The following is a 12,123-nucleotide window of genomic DNA, read 5'->3' on the forward strand; positions in this document are numbered from 1 at the left end:
TTTCAATCCAGCATTGGGTCAAAAGGGACAAAACATGGTCGTTGGGTTAAACTAACCCGGACAACATTTATATTTCACCCAACAGGGGGAAACAATTCAGCAGACTGCAGACTGAATGGGCTTTAATACGCTTGGTAAGACAGCTAACCAGATAACTAATGCAAATGATGTCTTGTTTGGCATTTTACTGAAAAGGTATTGTAAATCAAGATAGTGGTTTGGATCAATTAAACCAATAAACAAGACCAAATAAAATCTGTTAAAAAAGTTTCAGAAAAATCCAATTTGGCTTTCAAAGTGACAATAAGAGCACAAAATGCACCACCTTTGTGGTATTTGTAGCTTCAATCTTTGAAAGCGGGTTAAATTGACTGACAATAAATTGCCAGTTTTGTTGCACCCTTGCACTTCACACAGATTATGTTTAGAGAATAAAACGCAGACTAGAAAAATTATCAAGTAAGTGGGAAGTTTGTTTTAAAGCTTTCTGATTCATTTTTGTCTAAATATAGACAGCAAAGTGCACATTTCATTTGAAAAGCCTAATGGCTCAAGTTGTCTCAGAAATTGTCCTTGCAGGCTGACACGAGCTCTTGAAGTGGAAGTCATCACAATTCACTTAGAAAGAACGCTTCCAAGTTTTTACAAACTCTCATTACATCTGTGGGAAATTGAAAAGGGCTGACAAGATTTCTAGATAAACTATGAAAAGGACGGGGTGAAGAAAAACTTAAATGTCAATGGGCAACCTTTTTGATATCCATAATCTGATGTAAGTGAATGACTGAAACAAGTTATTTAGGAGAAGTCTGGGTGGGATTTGATTTTGATTTTAAGAGGCTGTTTACACCTGGTATAAATCGAATCACAAGTGGATGAGAGAGACACAATTACATTCAAATCTGATATTTTAATCCTTTCTTTTGTCCAATTTTGACTGCTTCTGTACTGATTACTTTGAGGGGATGGTGTGTGAACAGGGAGGGCGAGTCCCTCGTTTAAACGTGATTGGGAGAAATGGTGAGTTTAAATTGACGCAAACTGATATTGGAGTCTGCGGCTTGTTTTGTTAGTAAACATGCTGTACAGTATTTTGTACATGTATAAGTACAAGCTTTCACTGATATTTCATATCTTAATACCAGGTGAAACAGCCTCCAAAACTCACCAGTGGAAGCCAATATTATTGTGTGACTTGGGTGTTAAATACCAGAACAGAATCAAGTATTTAGAGGGAAGGTGTTGAAAAACTTAGGAGGTGTGTGACACTGAAAAAAGTTTTTTTATAACAAAAATTATTAATTTATTATGTATGAGCGCCAACGTAATCAATGGGGCTTTTTACACCTGGTCACTTCATGCGTTTTCTCTGATCGGATAGCTATCCGATCGTAAAAAGAAAACGTTTTCGAGATGGATTTAAATCCGATCGCTCAAACCACTTCAGGAGGTGGTCTGGGATGCATTTCAGATGAAACTGGACCAGTGTAAATACATCTGGTTGATGAAACCGCATATGTCAGCGCTTTACTCCTCCCAAATGTAAGGAAGTCAACCGGAATTTAGCCGGCAAAGAGGAAAACAAACAAAGACGACATGCTTGTTGCTCTATAACCAATAAAAAGTAACTCCAATGATATTAAACAAAGAAATACAACTTTGAGAGACAGTTTTGTGAACGCTTTTCCCCGTCATGGACCTGTACATTAATTAATCGCGCCTCCGTCACTGTCCTGCTGCTGTATTGTGCGCTCCAGCTCATGCCAAGGAAGGAGACGCGCGTCCCCTGCCCAACAGTACAACATACAGTAAGTGCTGCCTTTTGTTGCATAAACAGAGTCTTACGTTTTTTTTTAAGGTGGTGCAATGAAAAGTGTATTTGCATTTTGTGCTGGAGTAGAAGATCGGATTCATATCCGTTTTCACAAGACGCATTTATGTGGCCAAATGTAAATGGAACAGTTTTAACGAATCAGATAGCTATCCGATCAGAGAAAACACATGAAACTGACCAGGTGTAAAAAGTCCCAATATTGATAAAAGATCATGAATGCTAACTTTTTAAAATAATAAAAAATAAATATAATATTTTATATAATGTAAAAAAAAAGATAATGTGTGCATTGTAAATATGGTCAATTTTGATTTAAAACTCACAAAATGCAAAACTTTGGCAATGTGTGGCTTTTAATCCATGTGGTACAAGAACCCGAATTTATAAACTGGGATCTTTGGGCTGTAATGTTATAAACTCTAAAAAATTTCTTAAATGTTTGTTGTCACATTGAGGTAATGATATGCGACCGCATCCCACGAGCATACAGGAGTTTTTTATCTTAAATGAGCAGTAAAAAAAACGCTGTGATTAATCACTGTGAAAAACAAAATCAGCATGACACACTGCTCTTCACCATACAAATTGAATTTTTAAGAACTAACATTTAGCATCACTGTTGTCATACCTAATTAAAAAAAATTCCACCAGCACTGAATATGAGATTTCATAAATGAGATTTGAAAACTATGGTGAAGGATGAGATGTGTTCTTAAAAAAAAAATAATAATAATGCAGAATATTTGGCAAAGTAAGTCATATAAATTACTTTAATGGTACTTTTTGTCCACATTAGGTTTTACTTTAATTGGATGGCAATGATAAGAATTAGCATTCTGCACAGGTTTGGAACTATAAGGGTGAGTAAATGACAATAGATATTTTTAAATGTAACCATTACTTTATCAAGAAATTGGGTTGCAAGATTTATTAAGATCATTGGAATATCGCAAATGTGCATACTGCAATATGCATATACTGTAGTAATGTTATGCATGACTTTAATATACTTCATAAATGTAATGAAAAATATAGTCAAAGTTTTAAGTCAATGCAGAAAGCAAACTCCATAATGCTTTCTTGTCCTATTTTGATTGTATATTTTTTAACGTTTTAAATATATTTTAATTTAAATTTTACAAACAAAGCATTACCGTATTGTATATTGCATTCCTTAGGAAGTTATCGCATGCCCACAAATAGTGTGCATCGCCATGATAGAAAATGATTTTCAGATTCCCCCATAAGCAAATCAGGTTGATTCAAACATACCGAGCTTGCCGCACAGGAACCGCACACGGTAGTTGTGGCAGATCCCGTCCACCTGGTCTTTGTTGAGACATACGAAGCCGTAGTTTCTGTCAAACTTGGAGAAGATTTCTCCAGTTGTGTTGGCAGGGAAGCCATCAACAGTTTCAGCCTGAGGGCAAAAATTGGTGTTTTTTTAAATACAGTTATCATACGGATGCATAATGTGGTCGAGAGCATTCGGTTACAATCATCATTTCATTTCATTGACGGAAGTGGCATTTAGCAGCTTTTGCATCTGAACTCTTCATATACCATACAACATACAATGTTGTGGTAGCTTAGTAGTGTTCCTGGCTCAGCTGGTAGAGCATTGTGTTAGTGATGCAAAGATTAAGAGAAATCCCAGGGAACACATATTATAATAATAAAAAATGTATAGCTTGAATACACTATAAGTCACTTTGAATAAAAGCATTTTCCCAAATGCATAAATGCAAAGAACGTAACTGTAAATGTATGGATTTCTGTTTCATTCCTGCATATGTGACTTTAATATTGTGTTATTTGTCTGTGTGTATGCAAAAATATTCACCTCAATATCCAAGGGATTACTGCAGAGACGCTCCGGAAAAGCTTTGTGAAGTTCGGAAAGTTTTTCCCAGTCACCTGACCCCCTCTCATCATCACGGTCGAACCACTCGGTCCATTCCGCTTCTGAAACACACAAACACGCACGGATTAAAGCACGAGGGAATGCTGCCATCTCTCCTGTATTGCCCAGCAGACAGGCTCTGTGTAGATATTAGTCTCATTTACATCTTTAATCTCCCTGTTTTGCAATTCTGCCTGTCAAAACCTATTTATGCAGAGATAATTGCACTTCACCCCCCCTCTTCGCCGCGCAGTGCTAAACCTATAGGGAATTCGGTCTACTTTTGTTGCACTACATCGAATCAAAGACAATACATCAACACCCATGCGAACTATGCAGACTTTTTCCTTAACTCGATGTTTACGATCAAGGCCGAATCCTCAAAGCTTTTGAGCTGTATGGGAGACACTTGAAAATAAATAAATAAATAAAAAGAACCCTTCCGTGCGACAGTGCTCGCCGAATCCACTCCCGGGAGTGTGAAGGGAATTTCTGCTGTGGGTGGGAAATGGAAGTGTAATATGTGTCACACTGGAGTGCAAGGATGTCAGATTTTAATTTTAATTATACACACCCGAAACGTCTTACCAAAGACGTAATGTATAGATGACAATAAGAGGAAGGTGTAAAGAAGCAAGTTTGGAAATAAACCCCAGAAGACTGCGAAGACAGAAATCACCGCCAGCAACTAGCAACGGCTACACGAATCGTTTCCAGCTACCCGACAACGTTGAGAACAGTTTAACTTTATGCAAATGAAGAGCAATTTTCAGGAGCAACAATCAATGAGAGTGAAGCAGAGGAATTCACGTCATCCGTCTTACGTTATTTACTGCGAAGACGGGGACTCATTTGTAAATAGTTGTTACTAGGATAGCCAGAATTAGGAACTAGAAATTCAATTCACTGAAAGCTTGCCGGCTTGCGGCGACATGGGTGACAGGGAAGTGGGCATGTCCAGCTATGCGACAAAGTTACATTTTATGCAAATTAGGTGCAACTTTGCCAGGCAACTACCAAATGGGGGAAAAGCAGTGGCGTTTCGTCAGCTACTTCAGTGGACTGTTACTCGTTTGTTTATGATTGTTACGAGGACAACCAGAAGGAGGAGCGCCTCTTATCACCCTCATCGAAAGAGACAGGTGACACACAGCGATAAAGTTGCTGGTGGTGTGCACGCACTATGTACAATAAAGTATTACGTTAAAAGCTAATGAAAACAAAAAGTGTCAGCTGTAGCCGAAAAAGGTAAAGCATTGCGTTTGAAATGCAAAGATCATGGGTTCGATACACAGGGGATTTGGATAAAAGATACTGTAATGCAATTTTGGATAAAATCATCATCTAAATACATCCGTAAAAAATTGTGGTCTTTAAAATCTGAATTCCAGAACAAATTTCTGTATATTTTAGCATCTGCGACTGGCAATCATACAGCAAGACTTTAATTACACCGCTAAATGAGTTCATTCTTAGCCCATAATAAGATTTTTCACGAAATTATAACTTTGGTCATGAATAAACAGATGGTGTCTGCTGAATGGGCATGTTATTTTACATCATGAATGTACAGGTGTAAGTAACTGAGCTGCTGGGACACGAGGGCGGACAGATAGACGCAGGTATTAGCTAAACATCATCTATCAGTGAAGAAATGGTGGAGATTATCCAAATACAGCACTTTCCTATTTAAATCCTAAATTAAGACCTTTCCTGATCCATAACAGAAATCCCCACAGTTGTTATACAGCTAAGATACTGTGTGAAACCTGATCAACTGCATTTCCATAATATGGGGTCAAACCTTATCAATACTTTTGTTATTATATCATACTTTTGTGTCTTTTTTTAAGAGAACAAAACGCATGTTGCAGTTAAACTACTGTTTACAGTTTTTCTATGGCCCGGTTAGCTTACATACTTGCATAAATGAGTGTAAAAATGTTAGTGTCTGTCGTCGATTTTATAACTTGGAATAATGATGAACGATGTGTATTGATGTCAGTGTATAAACACTTAATATACTGTCAGTGAGTCTTGTTAGCAAGCGGCTAACGCATGTTGTACTTACGGTTTTGCTATACCCCGGTTAGCTTACATACTTGCTTAAATGAATGTAAATATTTTAGTGTCTGTCGTTGTTTTTATAACTTGGATTAATGATGAATGATGTGTATTGATGTCAGTGTATAAACACTTAATATACTGTCAGTGAGTCTTGTTAGCAAGCGGCTAACGCATGTTGTACTTACGGTTTTGCTATAGCCCGGTTAGCTTACATACTTGCTTAAATGAGTGTAAAAATTTTAGTGTCTGTCGTTGTTTTTATAACTTGGATTAATGATGAATGATGTGTATTGATGTCAGTGTATAAACACTTAATATACTGTCAGTGAGTCTTGTTAGCAAGCGGCTAACGCATGTTGTACTTACGGTTTTGCTATAGCCCGGTTAGCTTACATACTTGCTTAAATGAGTGTAAAAATTTTAGTGTCTGTCGATGTTTTTATAACTTGGATTAATGATGAATGATGTGTATTGATGTCAGTGTATAAACACTTAATATACTGTCAGTGAGTCTTGTTAGCAAGCGGCTAACGCATGTTGTACTTACGGTTTTGCTATAGCCCGGTTAGCTTACATACTTGCCTAAATGAGTGTAAAAAAAATTGTGTCTGTCGTCGATTTTATAACTTGGATTAATGATGAATGATGTGTATTGATGTCAGTGTATAAACACTTAATATACTGTCAGTGAGTCTTGTTAGCAAGCGGCTAATGCATGTTGTACTTACGGTTTTGCTATGGCCCGGTTAGCTTACATGCGTAAATGAGTGTAAAAACTTTAGTGCCTGTCATCTTTTTTGTAATTTTGACTAATGACGAATGATGTGTATTGATGTCATTGTATTAATATACTGTCAGTGAGTCTTGTTAGCAAGTGGCTAACGCCTGTTGTACTTACGGTTTTGCTATAGCCCGGTTAGCTTACATACTTTCTTAAATGAGTGTAAAAATTTTAGTGTTTGTCGATGTTTTTATAACTTGGATTAATGATGAATGATGTGTATTGATGTCAGTGTATAAACACTTAATATACTGTCAGTGAGTCTTGTTAGCAAGCGGCTAACGCATGTTGTACTTACGGTTTTGCTATAGCCCGGTTAGCTTACATACTTGCTTAAATGAGTGTAAAAATTGTAGTGTCTGTCGTCGATTTTATAACTTGGATTAATGATGAACGATGTGTATTGATGTCAGTGTATAAACATTTAATATACTGTCAGTATGTCTTGTTAGCAAGCGGCTAATGCATGTTGTACTTACGGTTTTACTATGGCCCGGTTAGCTTACATACTTGCTTAAATGAGTGTAAAAATGTTAGTGTCTGTCCTCGTTTTTATAACTTGGATTAATGATGAATGATGTGTATTGATGTCAGTGTATAAACATTTAATATACTGTCAGTAAGTCTTGTTAGCAAGCGGCTAACGCATGTTGTACTTACGGTTTTGCTATAGCCCGGTTAGCTTACATACTTGCTTAAATGAGTGTAAACATTTTAGTGTCTGTTGTCGTTTTTATAACTTGGATTAATGATGAATGATGTGTATTGATGTCAGTGTATAAACACTTAATATATTGTCAGTGAGTCTTGTTAGCAAGCGGCTAAAGCATGTTGTACTTACGGTTTTGCTAGGGCCCGGTTAGCTTACATGCTTGCTTAAATGAGTGTAAAAATGTTAGGGTCTGTCGTCGATTTTATAACTTGGACTAATGATGAATTGTGTTTTGATGTCGGTGTTTAAACTCTTACTGTCAGTGAGTCACGTTAGCAAGTGGCTAACGCATGTTGCACTACTGTTTACAGATTTGCTATGACCCGTTATCTTACATACTTAAATGAGTGTACAAAATTTTAGTGTATGTCGTCGTTTCTATTGCTTGAACTAATGATCAATGATGTGTATTGATGTCGCTTTATTTAATGCTTAATATACTGTACCCGCGGTTACGATTCATCCAAAAATATTTTTAATGATATTCAGGTCGCGGTCGGTCGGGTCTTTTTAAATAAAAATGCCAATTAACTATTGTAAACAATTACTACTTACTAAAAATGTGGGCCAGGAAGCGAGTCGGGTACAATATTATTTTTGCGGTCCGAGTTGCGGGCGGGTTAGTTGAAAATGTCGGATGAGTGTGGGTTGTTTATACATTGACCCGCGCATCACTGATGTCTTCTCAGCAAGTCATGTTAGCACTAGGTCAATGCATGTTGCACTATTGTTGAGAATGTGTCAGTTGACCAATCAGTGCAGAGTAGGCTACCGAAAGGTGGGGTTTAGGCAGACTGAGTCGTTGAACAGCTTCACATGAATCGTTTGGGGTTCTCTGAGAAATGGGATAATATTAAACTTATATTTTTAGAAAATTACAGTGTTTTTTGACCTTGCATGCATATAAACCTGTTATCCAGGACTCCTTAACAATATTAGGAAGCTTAGAAATTGCATCTGACTGACACTTTAAAGTAGATTTAGTTTAATTATTATTTGCAGTCTAATACATTTTCATTTTACTGTGCGATGGACAATTACAATTGTACTTGATCATGGTGAATGGCACAAAGACTGTCTAATCTGTTGGGGACAGAGGTTGTGCACAAGACGCAGTTCAGACGTACAGAAATAGATTCTGTTGTAATAGCAGGTCATTTCAGTGGAGTCCTTTGGAAAAACATTATTTTGCTTCTCTATGTGTTGCCGCGGTTGAAAAACACACACAGTTACTTTATAATTCTGAGGACCTTTGCCTTTCAGGTGGTCGTGGATCATTATTGTCACGAGTTTGAGTTACGCAGGTTTATTTTCTGCAGGAGAACATCATGCAATAAGTGCGCAGCATCTTTGGGGCAACATGTTTGACAAGTCTTATTAGTCTGGATTGCAATCCAATTTTAAATGCTAGCGATAGTTCACAATTTTTTGTGTTGTTTTAGTGGCTATATGATTTACCTGTTTTTGTGATGCAGAGGTAATGTTTTTTTCTGTGGCTACTGCTGCTACCTGAGTGGGCGCAGGTCGACTCTTCAGATATTTAGTTGTTGTCCGCAGGCTAAAATTGCATCGCAAATACCTTCAATAAGCTTACGCACCCATGCACGTGCGCAACTTAATGGGAACGCTGGTTGTAATGTTTTACATTTTTTTAATGTAATTTATAAAAGAACTGAAGCAAAAAAGTATTTATTAATTTAAGACTCCGTGTATGTTTTGATAATCGTTCTGAATCTGATCTCTAACAAAATTTCTATAAACAGAAAAAATAAAGATAGGATGAAAAATAATTTCCCATTTTGTTTGTTTGCTTGTTTGCATATTGCTTGTTTGAAAGCAGGGGGTCTTTTCTTTCATTTGATATATTTGTATGTTTATATATTTTTAGAAGAAAATGCCTGGAAGGCATTTTGTGAAACTTTTGTGAAAATTACAAAAAATGCCGGCGGGCAGCTTTAAAAAAAAAAGGCTGGCGGGGAATGAGTTAAACGTCAGTTGGCGGACCCCCGGTTTAATAAAAACCTTTATATTTAAGACAGCAAGCAATCTTTTTCACCTAACCAGCCATGATGTGAGAAAACCAAATGTTGCTGGTTTCCATGTGTTGTCACAGTGTCACAACAGAAGGTATCCGGAAATACAAAGGCAGCAAATCACCTACAATAACTTCCAAGGTTGAAGACAATGACATGCTTCTGTAAAACCCGTAAGACAGACTTGGATTCATTAAACCCTTTAAAAAGTTTATTACAATGTATGCAATGTGTTTTCCCTCGAGTCATTGATGAATCCTGGTGAAGTTGTCATTTTCGTCTAAAGATAACGTTGGATGCCTACTCCATATTGCATTTCTTTCCATTCAAGGGATATTAGAAAATAAAATGCACCTAATTTAATACAACCACTATAATCCGGTAGCAGTATGCTTTATTAAACCTTCTTTTTTACACATCATATAGACTAAATGTAAACGTTTAACACCTGCTGTATTGTGTGTGTTCATACCTTGCACCCACTGACTAGTGGTGGTGATGGTGAAATGTTCCCCATAGCCCATCTGAAACACACGATAGCTCCTCGCTTCAGACGAAGCCTTGGTTCCTAAACACACACACACACACACACATAAAAACGCTGGCATCAGGAGACGAAAGGTCGGTTTCATGATATTTCACTTCAGCAGTGTTTGTTTTCCACTGCTGAGGGAATAAGTGGACAGATGAGTCTCACCCTGATATATGGCGTGATCCTCGACTGATGATGTCATGTCCCCCTTTACTGCAATAAAACTCCAGGGGTGCCTGCAAACACACATTCAATTTGATCAGTTTATGCATGAAACAAATGTAATGCAATTACATTATTACAGTGAAATGATACGCTACTGTATAGTAGCTGATCTGACTCATGACCATACCCTCCATAATTTCCTAATCCAATTTTCGAGGCGACAAAAAGCCCCCAATGTGATGATATAAAGGTAACGTGAAGAACAGGGAATAAACGTGAGAAAAACGGAGGAACAAGATGTCTCGCCAAGACAAACGGTCTACTTTCACTGCTGTAAATGATGTTGACTGAGGTGTGATTGGCGGCTTGAGGTTCTCTAGGAGGTCTGGATAATTACAATGGCAGAGTTTTCCATCAGCCCTCGCTTCCTTCTGAAAGAAACTGACTGACTGACATCGTCATCAGGACAATTTTCTTCACAACGGACTGACAGGGTGCTTCTATTCCTATCCATCTGCCGCATGTGACAGCCATGACGTATTTATTTAGAGGAATAAAATACTTTTTAAATGTCCAATTGTGATTTTCTGCTAAAATTAGGTATTTTGGTGAGTGTGCTCACATTAATGTTTGTAATGTGACCCATATTGGACACTTGGCAACCAACAAATAGTTTCATAATCGATTAATCGGGCGATTATTTTGCGATTAATCGTATAAAAACATAAATATTTACTCAGTTACATTTTTTTACATAAAGCGCTGTGTCTCTGATTGGCCAGCTAATCTGTACGTTGTCATTTGCCTGAATACCTCTGACGTCAAACAGAAATGTGACGCTCCATACCATGTTTGAACGATTTCCTCACAATGCAATGCTTTTACAGGCTTTGAGTTCGAAACGTCAACATGCCTAGGAAGTAAAATGTTGCCTACAATCCGTATGTTTGTTGTAGTCCAAGAAAAGAAATTTACGTTGGAGACGAAAACGTGCGTCATCGTTTACTTTGGGATTTTCATCTTTAACATGTACGAATACACACTTTCACAACAAAGGAAATTTAAAGTGAATCGGACCGTAGTTGCTCTTTAACTCATTCACCGCCATTGACGAGTTATCTCGTCAATTATGAGTTAATATTTAACTAATAAATACGCCTTTCTGGACGAATTTCAAAGTGAAAGTGTAATACCGCTTTTATCCACTAGATGGCAAACCGAATTTATAAAAACGGAAGTTAAAAAGATTTAATGATTTATTTTAACTGCCTTTATGTTTGATAGTCATTCTGAGTCTGATCTCTAACATAAATTCCTTTACAAAAACGCAATTTTTTAAGCTTATTGCTCAAAATGTTGTATTTTTGAAGAGAAATATCCATATTTCAGTGGTTAAATTAAGTAGAAAAAGTAAATATATAATGAAACGTTTTTTCCCCATTTTGTTTGTTTGTTTGTTTGTTTATTGTTTGTTTGACAGCAGAAGGTGTGTTCTTTATTTGGATATAATTTGTATGTTTATATATTTATAGAAGATAATTTTTTCTGCAAGGAATTTTGTGAAACTTTTGTTAAAATTTGGTTGTTTGCACTGTCATCCAAAAATTGTGTGAGGATAAATGTGAGGGGAAAATCTTTCTCTATCTTCATTTAATAGGACACTAGTAAACACATGTAAATTGGTTTGCTGAGCCTGTACTGCAGTAAGTGTATATGTAGGCACAAAAACACACTAGATGGTTTATATAAAAAGTTATTGCCTATAATGATGTCTTATCTTTAACAGTCTCCCAAGCTAAGCTGTTTTATATCGCTGGTGTGGTTAGGTTTGCATGTGGGAAAGTTAAGTCGTTATGTGGAAACATTTCATTCATAAGCATTCATAAAGTTTTTTCCTAGACCACAGAAGGAAATGTCTTTCCCAGACGGTGTCAAACGATGTTATCTATGCTATGCCGATATTAAATCTAACCACTGGAAGTCTGACTTTATTCATCTAAACATCAACTTTTAACTTCATAAGCCACGACACTTCAAAACAGAGAAATGTCCAAATCTTGCTTTTGGAAAAGCTTCCTACAGAGTTTTGTTCCAGT

General features: G+C 36.8%; 1 protein-coding gene across 1 annotated transcript in view; it reads right to left on the reverse strand.

Moving 5' to 3' along the window:
* Positions 1 to 12,123, reverse strand: part of cemip (cell migration inducing hyaluronidase 1) — a 165,670-nt gene that overhangs the window by 77,026 nt on the left and 76,521 nt on the right. Inside the window, exons 7-10 of the mRNA XM_065249447.2 lie at positions 10,028 to 10,098; positions 9,803 to 9,898; positions 3,678 to 3,799; positions 3,107 to 3,254 (exon numbers count right to left, since the gene is read on the reverse strand). Coding sequence (XP_065105519.2) covers positions 3,107 to 3,254; positions 3,678 to 3,799; positions 9,803 to 9,898; positions 10,028 to 10,098 — 437 coding nt within the window. The remainder of the gene's footprint in view (positions 1 to 3,106; positions 3,255 to 3,677; positions 3,800 to 9,802; positions 9,899 to 10,027; positions 10,099 to 12,123) is intronic.

This window comes from Paramisgurnus dabryanus, chromosome 2, assembly GCF_030506205.2.
Source record: "Paramisgurnus dabryanus chromosome 2, PD_genome_1.1, whole genome shotgun sequence".
NCBI lineage: Eukaryota > Metazoa > Chordata > Actinopteri > Cypriniformes > Cobitidae > Paramisgurnus > Paramisgurnus dabryanus.